The sequence below is a fragment of the Vidua macroura genome, chromosome 4 (assembly GCF_024509145.1).
Source record: "Vidua macroura isolate BioBank_ID:100142 chromosome 4, ASM2450914v1, whole genome shotgun sequence".
Classification (NCBI taxonomy): domain Eukaryota; kingdom Metazoa; phylum Chordata; class Aves; order Passeriformes; family Viduidae; genus Vidua; species Vidua macroura.
Window position 1 is genome coordinate 7,934,885 of NC_071574.1, and position 24,505 is coordinate 7,959,389.

At 37.5% G+C, this 24,505-nt stretch overlaps 1 protein-coding gene across 1 annotated transcript in view; it reads left to right on the forward strand.

Moving 5' to 3' along the window:
* The window catches only part of ARHGAP10 (Rho GTPase activating protein 10), a 137,976-nt gene that overhangs the window by 55,153 nt on the left and 58,318 nt on the right, over positions 1-24,505 (forward strand). The window contains exons 5-13 of the mRNA XM_053975411.1: positions 1,067-1,168; positions 4,122-4,232; positions 6,295-6,399; positions 10,054-10,183; positions 11,481-11,587; positions 13,219-13,313; positions 16,011-16,092; positions 17,087-17,129; positions 18,432-18,497. Coding sequence (XP_053831386.1) covers positions 1,067-1,168; positions 4,122-4,232; positions 6,295-6,399; positions 10,054-10,183; positions 11,481-11,587; positions 13,219-13,313; positions 16,011-16,092; positions 17,087-17,129; positions 18,432-18,497 — 841 coding nt within the window. The remainder of the gene's footprint in view (positions 1-1,066; positions 1,169-4,121; positions 4,233-6,294; positions 6,400-10,053; positions 10,184-11,480; positions 11,588-13,218; positions 13,314-16,010; positions 16,093-17,086; positions 17,130-18,431; positions 18,498-24,505) is intronic.

Genomic DNA, 24,505 nt, shown 5'->3' on the forward strand with positions numbered 1-24,505 from the left:
TTCTTCTAATATAGTATATATAGTATTAGTCAAAATTAAAGGTTAAGAGGAGAAAAAAAAGAGCAATTATGTCTGTAGAGTTTAACCAAGGGTTTGTTTAGAATACATTTAAATGTGAATTCAAATCTACAGATGAGGAAAAATATTTTAGTTGATCTAGTATCTTTCTGATGACTAAATCTGCCAGTTCTTGAATATGTAGTTAAATACTTCATTTTTCCTTATTTGAGGTTATTTTCAACTTCAATTAGATATACTAAAAATAGCTTCAAAACTGCTTGGTTGAATTAATGAATACTGATTTTTGCCTTAATACACTGGAACTGAGGAATCAATTTGTTTTACAATATCTTATACTAAATTAGATCCAGAAACCCAGATTTCAAAAAAAAAAAAAAATAAAATTAATGACTGTCTCTCTTCCAATACATTGCTTTTGGTGGTCAGAGAAATGGTTTTGCATTTTGCAAATGAAATTTGTGCGTGTCTGTGAGGGTTTTTCTTTTGATACTATGATATTAAGTTTTATGGATATTTTTTATATTTATTGGGGTTTTGTCATGGGCACAATAACACTCTGGTAGAAACAGGAATTCAGCACTGAGGTTGTTGTATAGCTTTAAAATGAAGAAATCCTATGGAATATAGAGGTGTACTTTCTTTGGGTTTCGAGCTGTTGGAACTTTTCCCTTGTCAATTTTAGAAAGTTATTTTTTCAATGAAACCGGTATTTCCATGTAATGCCTTTTATTCAAAAGCAAGGTGGCGTGGAAGATGCCTGAAAGTAATGAAAAATGCAATAAATCAAGAAGAGGTCAGGTTTTTTTTCTTTTTTAAGTTAGAAGATGTAAGCATCTGTGTGATTAGCTACACCATAATGATGTGATGGGATTTCATTTCAAGTTAGCCTTTAAATTAATTTTTAAAATGAGATGGAGCATATTTTTTTCTTCTTACTGGAGCTATGATATTGTTTTCTCTTTGTTCTTGATGAACTAGAATTTTAAAAGAAGAAAAATGGTACACTTTCATATTGACATGGTTGCTACTTTGTTTCTGCATCTAGGAGGAAAAGAAGAAGTTTGATAAAGAGACAGAGAAGAACTACAGTTTGTTAGAAAAACATTTGAATCTATCAGCTAAGAAGAAAGAGCTACAATTACAAGAGGTATTGTTGCCTCTCTTTTTTTATGCAGGCTGAAGGCTTTGGAATAGGTAAATATACTTATGCAAATGCAGAAACAGCATTCTCAGTGGTAAAACAAACCAATTTTCTCATCTGGAAAGGTTGGTGAAAAAATCAATATTTGCTGAACTTAGTACCTCCACCCTTTTCTGAATCAAGGGTTTTGTGTGTATGAAGCGCTGAGTCTTATGTCATTTTTATGTATAATTGAAAGAATAGGGAAGTGCAAACATACTGTGAAAAACTCTGCATTTCTTACAAGGCTTTACCATTCATGTAATTTGCATTGCATTGTGAGTATGGACTGAATGTCCTGTGGTAACACTTAAAGCAGAGGACAGCAGGACTTTTATTCCCAAATAAAGTGGGTTTGTGCCTTTGCTTTTTCTCACGTTTTGAAGATTTGTTTTGGGATTTTTTTGAGTAGTGCTATAAAAAAGTTTGTAGATAATTTATAACTGATTGATTTGTTTTGCCTGGCATTCTTTCTATCCCTCTGGGTTTATCATCAACTTATTTGTAATAGTTTTGATTTCTGGAGCAACAGCAAATAGTATGTGAAAAGACTGCCGGGAAATCTTGCAGAGACTTGCTGTAGCCAGAAGGACTTTTTTCCCAGATAAATGTAATTATGTCAGAATTATTAATGCTTAGACTATAAAAAAACTTAATGTTTTCCTCAGGGATAATTCCTGTCCCTGCCCTCTACCCCATCTCAAATATTCTATGCCATTTTTCATAAAAATGGTTAATATTACTGGCAAAGTTACCCTGGAATTTCTCTAGTCCTGAGTTTCACTAAGATGTGTCACTTCACCATGCTGCACTTGCAGCATTGACCCTGAAATGTGTAAAGAATTGTCTTCTGGAGAGGTGAGTTGTCCCAGTGAAGTTATTGAGCATGGCTTGTCTGTCAGGACCTGTACTTTTGTCAAATTGATCAGCTGCCAAAGAACTTGACGCAGAGAAAATGATAAAGGGCTGATTATGATTGCTTGATGAAATATTGGGTTCTTGATATCAAATCTGAAATGAGACCTAACCTCAATGGAAAAATACATAATGCCTCTAAGAGGCATTTTGAAGCTGTATCAAATATAGCCTGAAGCTTTAGAGCATGTGTGAAATCTAGAATGAGCAAATAGATGTGTTTTAAATGTCCTTCGAAGTTTCATGAGCAAAAATTCTGAAATTCTTCAGTCAGGCTCTCACATTTATGTGTTTAATTTTGAAGTATAAATGTATAAGTAATTTAAAGAAATTAGAGTGTGTTGTCAGATGAAATAGGAAACAATTTCTGTCACAAGCTTAGAGAACGGGTGTATATAGTTGCATTATAATGTATATAATTTAGTTTTGTTCATGTCTAGTTGAGTCAGTTCCTGACTGGAGTAAATAGTGCAGGGATAAATTGGACAAAAATTTGATGAAAAACATGCCATGTTGAGGAGTGTGTCTTAACATGAACACAACTTTTGACTCTCCTGGTGGCAGGATATTCCTGTAATTTTACTGAGGCATGGTGTGTTTCTTATTTTTCTCTTTCTTCAGCAGTACGCAAACTACAATGAAACTTGCTGGGTGCATGGGGAGGCTCATGCCTCAAAAAAACTGAGAGATGTGATAATGTATTCTGAATTGTGTGGTGAGCAGGATGTCCTCAAAGATCTGCTTCAGAGTCTCTTTCTAGGGTGTTGTGATACCCTTCATGTATATATGATTAGAAGCTTAGCTGACAACTCAAACAATTCCTGTGTTTATAGGCTGACAACTCAAACAATTCCACAATTTATGGGATGCATCAAAATGGCATGGCTTGTTGAAACACATTTGCTTACTTGAAATACTTATCAGGGCTTTATTTATTTAATGTTATTTGTGGTTATGCCCCTTTAACTGCTGAGAGTTCACCAGCACAGAGCAGTAAAGCCAAGCATGTCTTAAAGCTAATTTGGTTTATCCTCTTAAAGCACAGCAGTCACTGTTCTGCCTGAAGGATGTAGTCTCAGTATTTAAGAGAGAGTCTGATAGTAAGTCTTGTCCTTTCACCTAACCCTTTCTCCACTTCCTCTGGTAATTCACTGTAGATGCATTTTGTATTTTCCTTGTGGGCAAAGACTAAGTGTTAGTTACCTAGAGTAACCTTTTCTTTAATGTATTTTAATAATAGTTTCCATTACCAAGTTTTAAGATTAAATTAAACAAATCTTACGTGCACCTTAAATAATAACTTCATAAAACAATGGGTAGATGCTAGAAAGTGAAATATTTATATGCAGATTGATGGCAGCTGAAATGTAACTGTTCAGCATTAATATGGTGCTGGCATTTCTGCAAAGCTGTGCTAAATATCAGCTGCAGGTAGAAAGCCTGCATTTTCAGACACTGGATACTCTGGGCAAACTTGTGGAGTGCTGTACCAATAAGCAAACTTTTTCTATTGCATTTCTTGCCAGTGAGAGTGAGCACAGCTGTGGGATGGGTACAACAGCATTCTGGCTATTTAAAGCAGTTATTTGGGTTATAGAGTAAAATTTACAGCACCAGCACTGTAGTTTTCAAACATAACATTTTCTTCCTTAATGTGATTGGAGAGATGATTTCCCCTTTTTCTAATGGACTATGCTCTTAGCTCCCACTTGCTGTTTGGGCAGGTACCTTTGCAATGCTGTTAAAAGTTGGATTCCCTAGAAAAGAAGCTTGAAGATGTGTTGCTGGAATTTTTCTAAAAAGTCTAGCCTCATGATTCAAAACAACATATGTCACCTACTGAAAGGGAATTGCTGCTCCCATTTAAAAGTAAACAAATGATCTGTGTTGTAACAAATCCCTCAAATACGGTGAAAATTATCTGCTTGCCACTTCTGTGTGTGTGTTATGCTGAAGCTGCCTGCAAAATGTCTGTGAAACTTCATGAGGTGTGCTCTTTGTGCAGGCAGATAACCAAGTGGAGCAGAACAGGAAACACTTCTATGAGCTGTCCCTTGAGTACGTGTGCAAGCTGCAGGAGATACAGGAGCGGAAGAAATTTGAGTGTGTGGAGCCTGTAAGTATTAGGGAATTCAACCTACTCTACCTTTCATAAGGGATGGAGAAGGAATGCATTTGGACAAAAGCCAAGCTTTGCTTTCTGTAAAACACAACCAAATGAGTGGCTTAACAGAATTTAAACTAACTTGTTACATCTGTACAGATTCCTAGTGCAGATAAATTTAACCAGGCATGTCAAATCTTACCTAGTAATAAGAACTGATTTGGACCCACTGATGTTGATTTTCAGAAAATGTGTGAAACTTTTTGTTGTACTGCAAAAAACTCAATTCACATTGTGAGATAAAATATGGGATTGAAGAAGATGTTGGTGTCAGGATTCTTGCCTTGAGTTTTCTAACTAATGAAATGTTATTGCTGACTAATGCAATGAATCTAATTTTAATTATGAAGGTTGGGCTTAGAGGCCTGCTAGTGAAGAATTGCAGATATAAATCAGTTAGGAGGGAGCTGCTGGGTAAGAAGCCCGTTCCTGGGTAGCATGATATGTTTAATTTCACTTGCAGTTGAATCTATGCAGAAATCAAGGGGTTTAATTTAATTTTGGTGGAAATGGTGCATGCACTGATGAGACTTTCTTAATCTATGAGAAGAACTTATTCTAAAACTTTTCTGAAATGTACATTATCTTGGTATTTTAAATACAAATTTATCAAACAACAAGAGAACAGTAAGTGTAATACTGAGAATAAAGGGAGGATGGATTGTAGAAGTAACTTTCATTCTCTTTTGCTCTGAAGTCTGTGCTTTTGGGCCAAGTTTGTCCTTTTATTCTGATAGAATTGCCTTAATGTAATAATGAAAAAAAAAGTTTCAAATGACCCTAATCAAAATAGCTGGTCATTATGCAGTTATTAAGAACTGTCTATTATAATATAGATAATTCCTGTATGAAAAATAGTTGCTAAAATACATAAGGGGGAATAAATCACTGCAATTATATTAGCATTGTTTAAAGGAAGGCAAAATGCTGTGAAAAGAGTGCTTGTATGGGGTTTTTCTGGTGTACATATGTTGACTTTTTTCTCTTTTTAAAAAAATATTTTAAAAAATGTTTTTCTAATCCTAAATAGCTTTGCATTTGGTTATTGTGTTTAGGACCTTTTGAAGTTTCCTCTGAGCCAGACTAGAGAAATGAATCTTCAAATTTTGTTCTTGCAACATGTCCCTTTCATTTCTGAAAGCTCCTTCTGGATGGGGCTGTACTTTATGTTGCCTAATTGGTACTTGAAGTTTACACTAGACTAGAAAGCTTTGTACCAAATTCTTATTTCCTTTTCCCTTAATACTTAAAATTTATGAGGGTTTTTTTTTTGCATTTGTTGAAAATCCTTTATTTGCTATATGACTTCAGACTTTTTAAAAATACATTCTTTGGCTTGCTCTCTTTAGAGAGTTGTTCTTTTATGTCTCACTTGCTTTGTTCCAGCAACCTGAACTAAACAGGAGAGTTAGACAGGACTACACGTCATGCTGCTTCCAGTGTAGTACAACTTGTTTGTTGTTTTAAATTGAAATACTAAGGTCAGCATATGCTAAGTGGGTCACTTGCTGGTTCTGACAGAAGGTCAGATCTGTGTACAAAAAGCAGCAATGGGCAAAGCTTCCTTCTTCCAGCAAACCAGATGACTGATGTGACAGTCATCTCCTCGTGGTCATTAGCAGAGAGAGGAATGACCAGGGAAATGCTGACGAAAAGACAGAGTGATCATTACCTCCTTGTGCACAAATCTGTGTTCCAGATATCATTGGTATCAGAGCAGTTGTAGGAAAATGTTACATAGGAAAGTTTGGGAACATGGTAGATACATTTCCTGTGGTCAAATGGAAAGTAGAGATCAGCTGTGAAATTTCAGAGGCAGGACCATCCAAAATGTCTGTATACATAGATCATAATTTGGATTTAAATATTATTCATAAAGTGTAGGCATTAATGGAAATTTATTTTAAAATAATCATTTTGTAATCTGTCTTTACAAAAAAGCCTATATGCAGCAATTGTATTGAAGAAAATGGAGTTTTTTTGTTCTAACAAGTCTTTTTTTTTTCTATTTCAGGTGCTATCATTTTTTCAGGGTTTGTTCACTTTCTATCACCAGGGATATGAACTTGCTAAAGACTTCAATCATTACAAAATGACCTTGCAGATAAATATACAAAATGTAAGTTGAGTCTACTTTTGTGAGTAAAATCATTTGCTGAAGTTGCTGCATGTGCAGTATCGGTATTGCCAGCACTTAAGAGTTCCACGTGAGTGCATTGCCTGTGAATTTTGGGGATATGGTGCCATCTCCTGGATAACCAACCACATCACTGAACATATCATCACTAATTCCAGCGAGTTCTTTGTAATTTCTAATAATACTGTAAAAAACAAGCATGAAGTAAAAGGCCTTCACTCCTTTTTTTTTTTTTTTTTCTTGTTTTTGGAGACAGCAATAATGCAAGGATTATTTAAAACTAATGAAGTCTGTTAAAAATGCATAAAACACTGGAGTATGGGTACACTTCAGAGTATGGGTAATGAAATATGAAGTTTTCAGTGTTTTGGGTGTGTTTTGAAATTGAGTATGTGGTGGTCATGTCTGAGGGTCATTGCCCTATAGGGTTACATTATTCATAACTAAGAAAAGGGAGGAAAAACAGCTGCTCACAGCAGTGTGGAGTTTGCCTTGCAGCAACCCTTTCAAACAAGAACATCCCTTTTGGTTTGGGGTGCAGAACTGGGTTAAGGAGACTTGGTGTTGGCACCCATGGCGTATTTGACAAAATGATCTGTTCCTTCAAGGACAGACAAATGGGGCCACCACTTGTTTAGTGTGCCCTCATCCCAAATCTCCCAGTGTGATCTGGACTGGGAGAGCAGGAAGCAAGGTGAAGGCTGAAGCAGTGGGACTGACAGAGTTACCAGTCAGATGGTCTGTTCGCTTCCTTGAGATTTATGAAGAATAAAGCTTGCTCAGAGGAACTTGGGTGTGCCAGAGGCCTCTTGGTAGGAAGCACACCACACACCTTAATGCAAAAAATCAATTCCTGCTGGTGCATTTGTTTTGTTGACCTCTGAGGGCATCTGGAATTAAGACACAGAAACTACTTCTTGGAGAGGACAGTCTGTTTTTAGAAATGGCTTAACTAGCAGGGAGGCGGAAGGGAGGATTACAGTTGTTGTAATGCATAGTGACGTGATTCATGTGTCACGATGCCATTCCTTTAATTTTCTTCCTGTATGTTCAAGTGTCAAGTTTCCTCTTGGTGTTTGGAGGTGGTATTTGGTTTGGGAAGTGGAACTGGTTAGTGGTAACTTTGTTAGAAGACTGTTGTGGCAGAAGTCAGTGCTTGTGGGGGAAATGTCAGGCCAGGCTTGCTTCTTCTGTGTGCTTAACAGAGCAAGGAGCAGCTTAGAGGGGAACTGATGCCAGATGAAACATGAGAGGGAAACTCTGGTACAGTTTTAAAGAGCTGGGTTTCAGAATACAGATGGAAAAGAGCCAGTGGAGTGATTTGAAGAAGTGATGATCAGTAATAAAGTAAACTAATCTCAGCAGCTGCATTTTCAGTTGCACTGTGTGCCTCACCAGATTCGGAAGAGCTTGAGCTTTGCAGCTCAAGTTTTATGAATAGATAGAGGCTGTAGAGAGAAGGCAGAACAAGGCTCAACAACTATCTGAGGTAAAAAGAGAATAGAAGGAAGCATTTGAAAAGGTTGTGAGAGGACATGACATGTTCTCCTGTTGCTGAAGATCAGCAAGAAGTCCCAAAGGAAAAACGAACTGGGGTTTGCCTGTGGTACAGCTGAGCTGCTGGCAGAACACTGAATTGATGTGTTAGAAATTGAAGGGTACAAGATCCACTACAGACAGCCTAGCTGGATATAGAGAGTGATTTAAGAGTTGCCAGTATAGCTGTAGCAGTTGCCTTTCCTTTCATTCAGCTTGTCTTTTCTGTGAGAATTATCCTATGGATTTCTTCTCCACACCCTACCACAAACCCCACCTTCCTCTCACTGCCCATCTCCTCCCCTCAGAGGAAAGAAAGAAAAAAGACCCACCCCAGCCTTGTAGCCCAAGCTCTAGAAAGCTGATTTTCCCAAGAGTTGTGCTATCTTGTATGCTTGTCCTGGGGAGAAGATAAAACAGGTGAGGCTGCATTTTCAGAAAAATCAAGGTGCTTTCAGAAAGCAAAAAGACACATAAGCTTGCATCTGGAACTAGGTATTTTCCTTAAAACACATGTACCAACTTGGATTTTTAAATGTTTTTCAGTGTTTTCAGCTTGGACAGGTGCATATGGAGAGAAAACCAGTTATTACCATGATTGTTATGGTTTTATTTGCTCATTTAACAATTACCAGTGTTTTTCAGACCAAACCAGAGTTTCTTGTGTCAGGTGTGAGCTACTCTGTAGTTTCATGTCATATAATTTGTGGATGGCATGGTTACTTTCTGATTGTTTTTGCTAATATTCTGATAAATATTTCTCTTCCTGCTGCTTGTAGACTTTGGATTAAGTGACATTCAGGAATAATAATCAACTGGACTTCCAAGCTTTTTAGGTTGTTTTTGCATGCTTCTGTTTGTGTGTGGTCAAAACATTTGGCACATATATAGTCTCAATCTGTATACACTGTTGATGACCTTCCTGACACTTTTTTCCTCAATTACCACAGAAAATCCTCTACTTCCCAATGACAAGTAAGAGTCTCATGAATTAAGCCAATATATGTAGTAATATTTTTCTAAGGAAATTTCAATATTCAAATTTGTTTTGCACTCAGTATTTCACTTCTCTCTGAACAGGTCAGAGCATTGTTTCAAAACCTGCTCTGTCTGTCGTAGCGTGCTTTCCACAGTCACAGCAGCTGATATCTAAACCTCACATTGATTTTGGAGAATATCAGAAAACTTAGAGAGTAAACACATATATGGGAATTGTGCTTTAGGACTAAATGTCTTAAAATGGCCTGGATCATTGTCTCTTTTTGTAGGTGTTTGTGGTGGATTGGCCCTGGCTGGATGCCAGAGGCCTGCTGCTCTATCTCTGCTCTCTCTAAAGCTACTCTATCACTGCCCTCCTTAGCTTTAGAGTTTGTGGATCAAGAACAGGACAGGGAAATCAACTACAGACCAGTTAGAGGCAAAACAGACTTGACTGGGAGAATTCAGTTTAATTTATTACCAGATTAGGGGTAGGATAATGAGAAATAAACCCCAAATCTTAAACACACCTTTCCATCAACCCTCCCTTCTTCCCTCAGTGGTCCAGGAGAATGAGGGTTATGGTCAGTTCTTCACATGATGCCTCTACTGCTATTTACTCCTCACGGGGAAGACTCCTGACACACTTCCCCTGCTCCAGCATGGGGTCTCTCCCACTTGAGACAGTCCTCCATGGATTTATCCAATGTCCTCAGGGACTTCAGGGGAATCTCAGCTCTGGCACCTGGAGCATCTCCTGCCCCTCCTTCTGCACTGACCTTGGTGTCTGCAGAGCTGTTCCTCTCACATATTCTCGCTCCATTCCCTGACTGCATTTGGCATTGTGTGGTTTTTCCCTCTTAAATACGTTATCCCAGAGGCTCTGCCATGGTCAGTGATGGGCTCAACCTTGGCCAATGGCTGATCTGCCTTTGAACTGTCTGGCACTGGCTCTATGGGACACAGAGGAAGCTTCTGTCACCTTCCCACAGAGGTCCCCTCTGTAGGCCCCCACCACAAAAACCTTGCTGTGCAAACCCAGTACTTGATTCCTATCAGTCAGGAAAAGGAAGTCGTTCTTCCACTCTCATTACCAAAGGGTTTTTTGCTGTCTCGTTTTAGACACGAAATCGTTTTGAAGGAACAAGGTCAGAGGTAGAGGAGCTCATGAACAAGATCAGAAGAAATCCTCAGGAGCACAAAAGAGCAAATCACTTCACGATGGAAGGCTACCTCTATGTACAGGAAAAAAGTAAGTGTATTTTGTATTCCACAGTGCCCATATTAGGAATACAGGCAAGTCTTGTCTCTACAGGTAACATGATGATGCAAAGAATTTACTGTTGGTTAAAGAGCCATCTCAGTATATTTTCAAAGTTTTTAGCAGCATTGTTACTGTGGCTCATGAAAAAAAATATTGAGCTGAAAATGTGACAGTTTTTAGTAAAAGTGACTAAATTCAGGGAAGTTTTGTTTGACCAAAGACTGGATTTCATCTTATTTTTAATCCCTTACTAATGACCTCCCCTAGATCTGTCAAACATTTGTTGTCAGCTAGCAACATGAGTTGTCAAGTTAGCCTCTGAAAATTTGGCTTGTTGAGTATGATGAAATTGAGTGTCATTTCCTTGATTCATTGATACAATTTCATTACCTAATTGTGATGATAGGGTCAAATAAAGCAGACTATATGTTAGGTAGCTGGTGTTAAAATTCTTGATGTGAAGGTGCATGTTGCATAAATCATATCCTGTCAACACTTCAAACAATTATAAATCTTTCTCACACTAGTAAAAAAGCCAAACAAGATGCAGAGCTCTTGTTGCTCAAGGAATGACAATTTATTGTAATTTATTATTTATTTTTTTTAACATTTTGCATAAATAATATTTTTGAGATGTTTGCCCTTACAGAGTGAGAAGGTTCATTTGCAGACATGTTTTTTAGGAAAAGTTAAGTAATAGAAGTGTGGAGATACAAAGGGTCAGAATCCAAGTTTGAACAGTTAGCATTGTGGTGCAAATCTCATCTATATTATTTGCAGTAAGCTGGGTTCTAAAAGAAGTGTCTTCTGTCTAGGGTATGCACTGATTAATAGGAGAGAGTTCTGGTGTCAGAAGCTGTGAGCAGACCTTAATAATGAGATTGTTTAGAACTTGTAACAGAGGTGTGGTAATGTGTGTTTTTTTAGCTTAAAGTTACCAGGTGTAAATCTAGCTTTCTGTGTTCTTTTAAATAAAGTCTCAAGGGAGTATTTACTTTATAGGGAAAAATTATTTTGTCTGTAGTAGTGAGAGAAAGATACATTAATAATTCTTTCCATTTGTCATTAAACATAAGAGTGAAGTACACTATGCATTGTATTTTATAATAATAAGCAGTGGATAATATTTGTATGATGTTGTGTAATATTCTTGATTTGTACCTTTGCTATAAATACTGCATTATTAGGAATTAATTAGGGCTCTAAGTATGATTTTAGAAAGCAGGAGAGGAGAATGCAGAAACTGGAAAAAGTACATACTATTTGTTGCTTTTGTATTATGTAGGGCCTGCTCCCTTTGGTTCCAGTTGGGTGAAGCACTATTGCACGTACAGGAAAGAGACAAAGAAGTTCTCCATGATCCCATTTGAACACAGATCAGGAGGGAAAGTTGTATGTATATTTATGTATTCTACACTTACAGCTGTCCTGTATTAAGATCAGATAATGTGTCATTTAAGATGTGTCAAGTACTTCCCCCTCTACCCTCCTTGCCCCTTTTTTTCACCTTTCCTCATACAATTCAGTCTGCCATTGAAGGACATTAACCTGAAGTAATGGATGGATTAATAGATAAAAATTCTCTAAACTTTTCAGTTACTTCCTTTTAGAAGTCCAGAGGACCTGGCACAGATAACATGCAATGTTTCACCATTTAGAATCTTGTTTATCCATGAGGCCTTTAACTTTCTAAAGTATAAATCAGGAAAATATAATAGACCTAGAAATTTCTTTATTAAATGATTCAGTTAGAGTTTTCTTTTGGAGATTTAAATACTAGAAGTGGGACTAGAAGGATAGGGATAGGAATATAATTTGTACTGATAATTGAATGTAATTTCAGATATCTTTAAAATCATCTGAAATATTCAAGACCAAAGACTTTGTTTATCTTTAAATGGCTTTAATTCCTACTGAAATAGTTGGGAATTGATTACCTTTAAAGATGACACATTAAATGAATGTATTGATAGGGATAAAATGCATTTTGTTGCATTTTAGGAAAAAGGATATCTGAATCTGGAAACTAAGGCTAGAGTTAATATGCCTCTAAATGCAGCACCCTGCCCTGTCTTCAAATTTGGTTAGGAAATCATGTTGTTGGAACTTTTACCAAGTTATTATATCCTATTAGTTTCAGCAGAGGGGAGATGGCTTTCACAATTTTGAAATTATGTGTATTTACAAATATATTGAATTTGGAAGAATTTTTTAAAAGCTTTGGAAAACCTGATGTACTGAAAATTAGTGATATTTGGTCTCCTTAATCACTTCAGTTCCTCTGTGAATTTTTTTATCCTAATTTGCTCTAGTTGTAAGCCATTTTAGTTAGTATAGTATATAGTATGTGTGGCTGAGCATTCAGCATTCTAAAACACCTATGAAGCCATTTCTGCTGTATTAAAATATCTCCCATTTGGAAACCCCTGCAGTTACTCCTTCAGTGACAGCCTTCTATGTCTGGAGGTGCTGAATAAGACAAGAAATAATTAAAATGTGCAGTTAATCCTGGTTTAATCTGGTACAACTTAGGCAGCATTCAGAGATGAGTTTGTGATTCCTGGGTAAGATAAGATCCTGATGTTGGTCTCAAAGTTGGTTCTATAAGACATGTTACAGATAGTAAATAACACTTCCTTTGTTCTGGTTAGTGTAGCCTTTACTATGGCCATTACTATGGAAATCACTGTGGCTGACATAAAATGGGAAAAGTCTCTTTGTGTGTTTATATTGTAACCAGTGCAAAATATTTTTGTTAGTTTAACTTACTGTATTACTGAGTCATTCTGTAAAGTCCAGCTAAAATGGACTCAATATTTTTAGATTTATGTCCCAGAAAAACATAGGATTTGTTATTGTGTAGAGCTGCAAACATGGGTGAATTCTTCTGCAAGTGTCAGTTTTCAGTATAGCTTTTGCCCTTTAATATAAATTTATCTTACTTGCCTTGTTCAGCTGTCTTACTGGAGCTTATAAAAACTTACAAGAACTGGGTCAAGCTTATAAAAACTTTGTTTTCGCAGGGTGACGCGGAACTCTTTGTCCTTACGTATTGTACCAAAAGAAATACAGATACAATAGACAGGCGATTCTGTTTTGACTTAGAAGCTTCAGACAGGTAAGCTTGTGAAGCGCCCTAGGAAGAGCTCTTTTGAAGTAGTAATTAAAACTGCTGCAAAATTACTGTTGCTTTTTCTTCTGATTTCTTCAATCCTCAGTCAGAGTTCCAATGGGAATGGTCACTGGAGGAGCAGGCAAGCACTGCCGTGGCTCAAAGCGTTTTACCTCAGCTGTGTGTAGCAGAAGCAGAGAGGAACTAAACTGAAATGTAGACATTGCCTGAGCTCACATTAAAGAAAATCACAGAGATAAGAGGAGCTATTAAGAATTATCATAGTGAAGAAACATGGCTTCAATTGAAGTACATACAGCTATAGTAAAAGATTGATTACAGTAATAACTTATACAGTCATGACCACATTGTATCACACTCCTGTGTTCCAAAATGATGGGTTGCTGAGGGGATATTCTGGATTTTCAGACTGAAATAAGATTATTGGGATTTTGAGGCTTCTTGTGCCTGGTATAATCATCCACTGCATCTTGAATGTTGTTGCCACTGTCTTTTTGAAGCACCACTTGTTGCTCTTTTTCTAAAGAAAAGACTTGCTAATCTTTTTCTCTAAAGGACCTCAAAATTTGATAAACATTGTCTTTCAACAGTGTTCTAGTCTTCCTTTATTTATGAAGGTGAGGGTATCCAACTTCATAAGGTACTCCAAATAAATTAGGCTGTGGTAATGCTACATTCTTTTGATGCAGAAATGGATCGTATCTGGAATTAAATGCTATATATAAATTAGTGGGTTGCTGCTGAGTTTTTGCATCCACCCCCTCTGAGCTCCTTTTAATCTATATGTTTGCTCCTTACTTACACCAATTAACTATATGCTAACTTATAATATAGTAGGTCTTGAAGTTTTATGGGCTTTTGGGGTTTTTTTGCATCAGATTCTTAGTGTTTTTCACTTCAAAAGCAGCAGGGCCAATGCTCTCAGGCCCCCCTGTCCTGTGATTGCTCATGGTCTGCAGATATGTTTGTGATTATGTGCTCAAACTTTAATCAGAGTCTATGCTGAGCTTGTGTGACCAATTAGACTGGCCTGCAGCACGTTCATTCCTACAACAAGCAAAAGGTAAAGGGATGTGAAACTCCCTCTGCATCAGAAAACTTCTAGCCCACATGGCAGATGAGAAGATGCTCATTTACAGCTCAGGTGATGTTTGTCATTACTCTACAGCATGGTTTGAACTTGGATTTTTGAGTTGAGGAGGATGTGGTTTAGCTGTTCTAACGCCGTGTCCCAGCAGTATGAAAGGGAGTAAAGATTTATATTCCAGGCATCAGCTCCTCTTGGGTCAGTCTGTTGATAGGTCAGTAGGGATAACAGATTTCGAACTGAGTCTGATAAAATTGCTAAAAGGTAGTGTGAGAAATGTCAGTCTGTTCCCCTCTGTGTGTCATTTGTTCAGTGGGGTATCTGGAGTTTATACAGAGATGGATGGAAAGCGGGGTTTCCTTGATCCTGCAAAACACTTTTTCATTCTCTTCCCTGGTAAAAGGGGGAAAAATCTAGTTCCTCTTTCTGTCTTGATCTAATAGACACAATTTGATCTGCTGTGACCTTGATATCAGAAATTTTCTTTTAATAATATATATGTGTAGCACTGAGATGTTCCCATGGAGATTAGTTCTGTGCTGCAGGCCATTAGCTTGTTTCCTTGGTATCAGTTCAGAGCACACTTATCCCTCAGCTTGTCCAAGTTAAAAAATAACACAGGGATTGGCAGCTGGGCATGGGGTTTTCTTCAGTGCTGTGCTTTGGAAGGAGGCAAGGTCGTACAATTTTAGGGAAGACTTTTAAGTAGCAAACATTCAGCCTTGTGTGTGACTTAAGCATAACTTTGAGCTAGCTGAAAATTTGCATATTTTTCTTTCAAAAGGAATGGTTGTATTTTCTGTAAATTCAGATATTTATGGCTCTCAAGGTGCTAAGATTCTGGTTAATTCTCTGGGAAGTGATACTTTTTTCTGTTTCTAGTACTCTGTGACATTACTTGAGGGTGACTAGTGGGACAGAAATTTAAATCTTCAGGAGAGAGCAGAGGTCTTCTAGGATAGGAAGAAGTTATTTTATTGATAAAGAGCATTATCCTTCTGAAATACTACCTTGATTTAAACTTTTTCCAATACAGGACACTGAGGGAAGGTTTTGTTTCCTTTGACTTTGTTTTGAAGACAAACAAATGATATTTCATGCAGCATATACTGAGTTTGATGTGTTGCTTCTAGGTTGATACTCAGATACCTTAACAACTGTAATTTAGTGAAAAGAACTAAATGGTTGCAAGCTATGTTCATTGTTTCTGCTTTAAAGGTGAAGATTATATATTGAGTTAACAAATTCCATTTTTCGTCTAACAAAAATGCAAGTCCAAGTTTATTTACAATTCACAAAATTCAGTAACTCCAGCAATTGTTGGAATCAGCAGGTGATCAACAATGAGCTGTTTCAAATAGTTTGCAGATTACATTAATTTTCCTTTTTCCTCCCTGTTCTGCCTATTTCTTACTGCATGTATCACTTCTATACCTTTTATTTTCAAGATCAGCAGTGTTCAGTTATTAAGCAAAAGAAAATGAACCCTGACTTTTAGGACAATGGGCTTTTGCTTGTAGTTGGAAATAGAATTTACCAAGCATTTTTTAGTTGTTGATGAATGCAGTTAGCTTATGTTGTTGGTACATTTGCAGGCCTGGAGTTCCTGTGACCATGCAGGCGTTTTCTGAGGAAGACAGGAAGCTGTGGATGGAAGCCTTGGATGGAAAAGAAGCTGTAAGCATAATTTTTGAAATATTCTTTTATAGTGTAATTGTGAATTCTCTCACCCTCTGCTTTCTGATCCCATTTATACTTAATAAACTGGCATTATGTAGTTTGCAAAATGATAGATTCAATGAATAAAGGATAAAAGTGAAATAAAACTCAGGAGAGATGAGTAACTTGGTAAAGCTCAGTGTAGATAACTGCTAATGCTGATATGAGAATTTTTCATTGTAATGACAGTATCAATTTTTATAAATGGTTTCCCATCCCAATGATAATATTGATGTTGTAGAAAATGTCTGGTATAAGCATGTTCACTTAGTCTTATGCTGACATGCTGAATTCCAGTGGCAATACTTGCATGAGTGAGTTACATGGTGTTGTTATTATATTTTTTAAAACCAGATCAAAAAGTTCTTGTCAATGGGACTGAGGTTGTACATGAATTTGCTTCATTTCTGCCTCTCATCAGGAAATGGGTCTGAAATGTTGAATTGAAACACACTATTATTCTTACAATGATAAATATATTGGTCATGTGGGCCAGAAATGATGGGGTTTTCTAGACAAGGACACAGTCACATGACTGCCCCAGTAGTTGTTTGATTGACTCATTGTTGCACTAATCTGGTTTAATTTGCAGAGGTGTTTATTACCATGACATGTTAGCTGAGCTGGACTCCCCAGTAAGTTTAAAACTTCTGGGAAACCCAAACTGGAACATAAGTCCCAGGAATCATGACATTCTTAATAATTTGAATGACTTTGAAACTGTGGGAATTTAACCTGCAGAGAAACAGGAACGTGGAGCACATAAATCCCAGTTACCTGGCTACAGCCAGTTCAGTGGCCAGTTCAAAGACCTCTGGTCCTGCTATTAGAGCTGCTGGTGGTGCTATGTTCTGTCTGTAGTCAGCCGTATTTATGAGAATGTCTTGTCTTCTTTTTCTGGTTTCATGAAAGTCTTTAAAATAATTTGTCTTTTTTACTCTTTTTGTGTTAGCTGCTCATCAACTTGAATAGAGCGAATGCAAAGCGAGAGGGAAGTAAGTATTTGAACTAGCATGAAGGCTGATTTTGTTAATATTTTAAAATTGAGAAAGATAAAGGTAATTTTTTTTTTTTTGCCTCTCTGGAACTTTTTTCCCCTTAATTATTTTGCTTTTAAATCTTGAGTTTTGAATATTGCTTGTAATTTTTGTAATTACAAGTAATCATTTAATTTTTTAATTAATGGGTTTTCATACTAACTCAGTACATATTGTATAGGACTGGACATAAGCCGGAGAAACAGTCTGATTGTTTTTGCCAATTTACTTCATGCCTGAAATTGATTCAAGGGTGAATTTGTATGTAAATGCATCATAATTTCTTAATGCAGATTGTGTGTACATTTCTGTTAGAATGTGAAGGTATGGTTTTAAAAGCAGTTGCAACTGAAGATCAAGATCAGCAAAAAAGCTGAATTTAAAATATAAACCAAAATATGGAAGTGGAAGAGATGGCTTTCTTTACACAGCATTAGCTTTCTTCTGTTGGCAAAGTATAAAGAGTGAAAACAGGTATCCTTCTTTGATTGTGAGGCAATTTATGCTTGCTTTTTTAAAAACTTGAAATTGCTGATTCAAACTGGATCCTGGTGTTATTAATAGAAAATTTCCCTCAGATTTGTTTTTTCATTGTGCAAGACCAGGTCCCCAGGAGCAAGAAGGCCAGATGTTTGGGGGAAGGGCAGTTTTGCAACATAAGCTTTTAAATGAAGTTTTGATGTGAAGAAAAAGAGTAAGATAGGAACAACAAAGGAATGCTGGAGCTCAGCTGTTGTCCTGTTCATGCATCTGCTTTCATGTAGTCAGATCATTAACTGCTGTGAAATGATATACATGTGTCCTGTATCTTTAGTGTGGGAATTTCTTTGGCTGAGGGTAGGACTCAGTAAAAACCCTGCTGTTGATAATTATGTTTTTTCATCATAAGTACTTCCTTGTCCCATTTGGTGAACTCTCTCAGATGTTGTCGATGTTGCAGTAAGTACTGTTAAATTCCATCTTGCATCTGCCAACATGTGTAACTAATCAGAGATCCCATTCTTCAAAGGATGCTGCTGTGAACAGATTCACTGAAGCCACTATCACCAGAACAAGCCTTTACTTCAGCTAGGCAGGCTCCTGAAGGAGAAAAGCAGAATTTCTCTATAAAAAGTGATGTATTCTTCCAATTTCAGAATATTTATAGTTTTGCCTCAAAAGTATTAGCCTTATGATTAAGTCCAGCCTTATTTTCAGTGAAAGACATAATTGTAATGGTGCTTTAAGACTATTCAACCCTTTTTATTTTTTTTTTTGTAGGTGCACAGTTGGATAAGATAGGGTTCACCATCATCAAAAAGTGCATCAGTGCTGTTGAAACACGAGGTAATGATCAACCCAACCTGTTTGTGAAGAGGGTGAAGCAGCTGGTCTGCTGAAGAAGGTGGTAAAGTCTCCTGTAGATCTCTGAAAAAGACTCTACCATGGAAGACATTTCACTGATTACACTGACCAAGACAGGGGTCTGTCCAGTCTGTCCTTTTATGCACGGTTTTCTTTCAATAAATGTGTTTGCCAGAAGCTTACAAGTGGGGAATAACACCTCTCTTGACAAAGGGAGCCAATTTTTGTGCACAGAACCTAAGAGAAACCTGTTGTGTTTTGTAGGCATTGCCTGCACCTTTGCTTTGCTGTTCGAACAGAGTAATTTATTTCGGTGTTTCATTTCTGTTCAGTCTCTTAAGGCAGAAGAACAGGAGCTGAGCAAGCAGGTGATTAACAGAAAGTGTTGAAGTACTTCTCATGGGCTTAGTTTCACCCCAGGGACAAGGATGCTGTCAGGATTTATTATTGCATATATTCATTGTTGTACTTCCAGAATTGGAGATGGAGGAGAGGTCAGTGTGCAGACAGTATTCAAGAGGTATTTGGGATTGATTTTGGAGAGGCTCTGCTGAAGTGTGTGCTGACCAGCCACTCTGAGGCTCACTGCATTGTACATGGCATTGTGTGGAGAACCAGCTTGTTTGGTTGTGGTTTTTAAAAAAAGAGGTGAAGGCCTGAAAGTAGGTAAGGTTACAGTACATTTCTCTTGTGAAGAGATGTTGTAATTTCTCTGTGTGCATTTTTGTTTTCTCCTAAATTGTTGACTTTCCTTCCTACTTTCAAAGGGGACACTTAGAATTTTTCCCAAACTGGATCTTTTTTTTTCTGGAGGTCTGGCATTGCACAGGGCAGAATACTTATATCTTTCTGTGTATCACAGTCCAGCTGAACTAAGATGAACAAAAGAGCAGGTTCATGCTTGCTGTCAATGCAACATCTTACTGAAAAACAGTGTCTTCCATGTATATGCTTACTATACAATATTATTAGGAACACAAGCAGCCTTTGTGATACTTAAAGTTTTGCATTTAAACAGCAAGAAGTATCTGAAGTCCTTTTTCTCTTAGACCTTTTTGTACCAGTCCTGTCTGATGCATTAAAGATGTTATTTCAGATGAGGCTATATTCTATCTGGTGTTATTTTTGTCCATTCTGTTCTTTTGAATATTTTTCCAGATAAGTTTGCCTGTCTCATCACTTTAAAATTTCAGTTACTGGCATTTACAATCTGAATATTTGAGCTGGGAAACATTGCAGATAAAGCTGGCATCCTACAGATAAGTTGTCTTCACTGCAAAACCCTGTCTCAATATAGTCTGGATCTTCTCTTTACAGTGAATAAAGCAGATTTAATAAAAAGGGTGGCATGTGCTCATGTAATGAAAGGCTAGTTTTGGCCTATAGTACAGTTACAGGCTACCTTACAATACCTCATGAATTCTCCTTACTATAAGCAGTGTGGAGTATTACTGTATTTTGGTTTATTATTTATAAATGTGTTCAAAAAGTTTTCTTTAAGTTGTGGGTTGATAATTTTTTTCTTTTTCTGATACCTTACAAGAAAAGTGAAACAAGGACACAACTGTGGAAAAAATGTGAACACTTTCTTCATGAAATGACTATTTGGAAATTTTCTTTTTTTCTTCAGGGCTGTGGGTGGATAGGTTAAACTGAATGGAGATTTAAGTTCACTCTGTCCTTTATGCCTTGATTTAGGGGCGTGTAAGAAGGTGCAAAGTACTTGTGTAACCCTCTCATTCAAGACAAATTATGATCTTGCACGGGTTGGCAGCATTTCTCCCCATTGTGGGGTCTGCCTGAAACATACTTGGGAAAGAATTAAAGTTCCCCAAATCTAGGCAGACTTTGCACCTTTGCTGTCCTATGTACACTGGCTCTGTAAGATGTGCAGTCAGTAGAGTGCTTTGTGGTAGTTACTACCAATGAAAAAGACTTGTGTCTATTAATTTTGTTTCAGAGAGTACTCAAGAAAGAAAATAAATCAGTTTTCAATTAGTATTTCTCATTCTGGAGTTCCAAGAATATATTTAGGTGAGGTACTACCTTCCAAGAACTCAACAATCTGCTTAGTTTGGTTTCAATCCACTTGATTTTTCCATTACATTTCAAGCAGTCATTGATGGTTTTCTGTTTACTGATTCTGAACTTAACATCAACTGCATTTAAAAAACAAAACAAGTAAACAACTCCAAAACAAAACAAAAAAAAACCCTAATGGACCTTCTGCTGATGTCTGCTGAGCTAAACAAACGGGGGGCCAGGAGAGCATTCAGTTGTTTTGTCTCAAAACAGTTTCGACAAATAGTTGCAGATGAAGAAAATCCATCTCTCAAGTGGCAGAATTTTCTACCTGTACTTTTCCTTGAAAACCATTTTTACTTGGTTATTTTACTTCAATGATAACACATCAAAAGCAAGTTATATTCAGCAGGAGAAAACAGGACAGATGCTTCTTCAGAGACGGTGCTTGTGTGCCATGTTTTTATCTCTTTTAATCATAATGGGTGTGAGGTTGGCGTGGGTGGGAAGAGAGGACAGTCTAGTGTGGGTGGAAACTGAGAATAGTCTTGTCATGTCACAGCAGAAGTAGTCTGGTATTCAGAGAGAGAAGAGCATAACAGAGATATTGAACATAAACTTGTCAATGGCTGGATAATTTTTTTTTTTTTCTCAGTTATGTTCCCTTTTATAAAGCCAAGAAGGGAATTATTTGCTCTGAATGAATAGAAGCACAAAAATTAGTGTCTTCATTTAAATGCATGTGAGCTTCTGATTCAGCTTTGCCTTATAAGAGATTGGCTGTGCTTCGCTGGTAGGCCATGCTGAGGCATCAGGATATGCATCCCATCTCTCACATACTGAGCACCGTGCTGGTTGGATGTGCACCTGTGCTTTGTCTTGGAGAGAGCATTTTGGGATTCTCTTTGGAGTATTTCATTTATTATTCTCTGCTGAGAATAATAGAACGGGGTAGATGTTTATAGAAACATCAAAGAGCTGCGTGCTCCACTGGTAAAGGCTCTGTGCATGTTTTTGTGTGCAAGCAGCTGGTTGTACCTTCTGAGGGGATGTGATGGGTAAAGTTTGCTGGAGCAGTATTTGTCTTGAGCTTAGTACTAGCGGAGCTGCTGATCTGAGCTGCAGAGAGAGATGGCAGCATTGAGCTGCATGACCAGGCTGGCTGCTCCTCAGGCAGAAAGTACATGGTGAAGAGGGAGTAGAAAACCTTTGCAAGTGACATAAAACCCTCTGTTATTACCTTGAATTTAGAGTGTCACTTGTATGGCTGTTTCTGTGCCATGGATTTTGGTATAAAAATTTGTATTTGCAGCTATATTGCAAGTCTGTGTCAGCCCCATGTACAATGCCAGTTGGAAAGTAAACTTGCCTACTCCATACCTTGCTTACAATAGTATAAATCACTATCTTGCTTTCAATACCTTATATTTCTAAGCATGCTTCACAGGCTGTGTCCCTGTGCCAAATTCTGTATCAGGCAGCCAAACATTTTGAGATAATGTAAATATGAAGGAAGTTGTGCTGTGGGGCTTTACCGTTCCAGGTTGCCAATAGTGGTTGAGCCGGCAGACACAGCATCTGAACCCTTCAGCATTTCAGGCAGTGGTGAGCTATTCCTTGCAATGAGTCATCCTGTCAATTGTGTTCTGTAAATGCCAAGCATTATCAGTGTTGGATGTGCTGAAGATCTGAAATATGCAGATCAAATGAGAAGTAGGACTGTTTCAAACCAGGTTTGTATATTTTAAATAAAACATCATTTGAAAGTATGGTTAAAGGTATCATCTCAAACTATTTTGAAATATTAATGTCTCTTTGCACTCCTTGATGTCCGCTAGCAATTAGCTATGCTTTTTTCAGGTTGATGAATTTGAAGCTGATCAATTATCTGATAATCTCTATCATAGACTCGTGATTATTGCTGGAGGGTTGTCATAGTTTCAATACTGCCATTTTCCAGAGACTTCTGCATTATCATGTCTGTTTTAATACTGAGGAATAGGTTTGACCTTGATTATTTCTAAGCCTGTAAAGGTATGTTTGGGGTCAGCACAGCTGGTTCCCCCCAGCTTTAATGTTAGAAACACAGGAAATCACAAATCAGCTTCTGAGATCAGCAAAAGCTGAGTGACAGTATTTCTTCAGCTTTTTTTTATCTTGCATATGATGCAGAAGGCTTGTTCTGTGGTACTCAAAGTATAGAAGGCATTGTATAGAAAAAGTGTGATGTATTTTGGCAAAGCTTGATGTTAGTTTGGTACCAGAATTTTCTTGGACACATCTGAGAAGTTTGAAGCAAAACTATTTGCTGCTCTCAGGACAAATTTGTAGTATTTGTAGCATTCTTGTTTGGAGTGTATCGAGGACTATATTATTGAGGTTTTTTTTTAGTGTCTTCAAGTGGTGCATAGCATGCTATCATACTTGTTCTAGGGATCATTAGAAAACTTACGTGGTTGAATGGATAACTTCCTGTTTTGAGAAGAACAGTGTTGTGGCCCCATAGCTATTTTGGTTTTATTCAGTTCATTCTGTTGTGCACAGCTGAATTGTAAGCATGTTCCTGAGTTGTGCATTTTGATGAGCACAGATAAAATAAAGGAGATCTGGTTTATTCTGTTAATTTGAGACAGCTCCGAACCTGGCATCTAGCTTAAGGCTCTGCACCATTCCAGCAGCTCCTGCATCCTGGGGAGGAAAAAGGGCCAGTTTTGCCCAGGTGGAGCAAGCAAGGGAAGGAGCAGCTGCAGCCCTGGGACACATGGGAAGGAGCAGTGCTGGCAGGGAGGAGTTCAGCAGGCTCAAGAATCTGGGATGGCTGAGAAGGCTGCAGACTGTGTGAGGAAGAGGAAGGCGTCAGAGAAGAGAGAAAAAGATGCAGCAAGGCTAGGCAGGAAGAGGAGGAGGTAGAAAATGCCAAGTTCTCTCTACTATATTGAGAATTATTGCTGTGTATTATGGCTCTGTCTGACAGTAATTCATTAAAAGGCTAATGATTTTTACATACTTCATCTAATATTTATTTGGGAAGAAACTTTTTCTCATATGACTGGTTTTAATTTTCCTTCTCTTGTGTTGGAACTGCTTGGTATTGAAGCTGGGAATTCTCCACAACTCTTCCTTTGTTGAAGGATATTTTGAATAAGAATACCACATAATCTGTTATTTGAAAAGATTTCCTTGGAGTAGAAACACAGCTATTTTGTGGCATTTCTACTCTACCAGGCCAGTGTGATTATGAAGGTAGATTGTGTTTGTAGATGGCTGCTTATTATGAGGCTTCTCAAACATCTGTGCATTGTAGTACTTAACCTCCCACTGTCTAGGCTCTGAAACAATGCAGCAGACAAAGACTACCTTGTTTTGCCCTTTTTCTTTCCTGCCCCTTCTCTCCCTCCCATTTTTTTTTTCAATTTATATTCACAGTTTTACTTCCCTGGGGATAAAACTGGGTAATGTAATGGAAAGCAAAAGCAAGGGAAGAAAAGGGGTAGAGAAGTGAATGTATGTGAGATGATGGAAAGGCACAGAGGAATGCCAGGAAAGTGGTCCAGTGCCCATATAGAATGGGAGTAGAGGACTGAAAATACTGTGTTGGTTATGGCTCCTCTGTTCATCCCAAGAAAAACTGTTCAGTAGCTTTTGGTGGTGCCTCTGGATGCAACTCCTATGTGGACCACAGTGGGTTGGAATGAGGCCTTGTATCTTAAATGGAAAGCATTTATAAACTTGAAAAAGTACTGATTTTGAGGACTGGGAATAGGCTTAGGTTTTTCTTAATCCAAAATGTTTCAGTCACCACATATTGGGGAGGGGAGGGAAAGAAATGTCAAAGTTATTGAAGAAATCTTAATTTAGCATTTGTTTGTTCAATTCCTGTATTATTAGAATGTGGCTGTTGATGTACCCAAAATGCAATTTAAAAGATTTGAAATTAGACAGTGATTTATTTATTTCTTTTCAAGTAA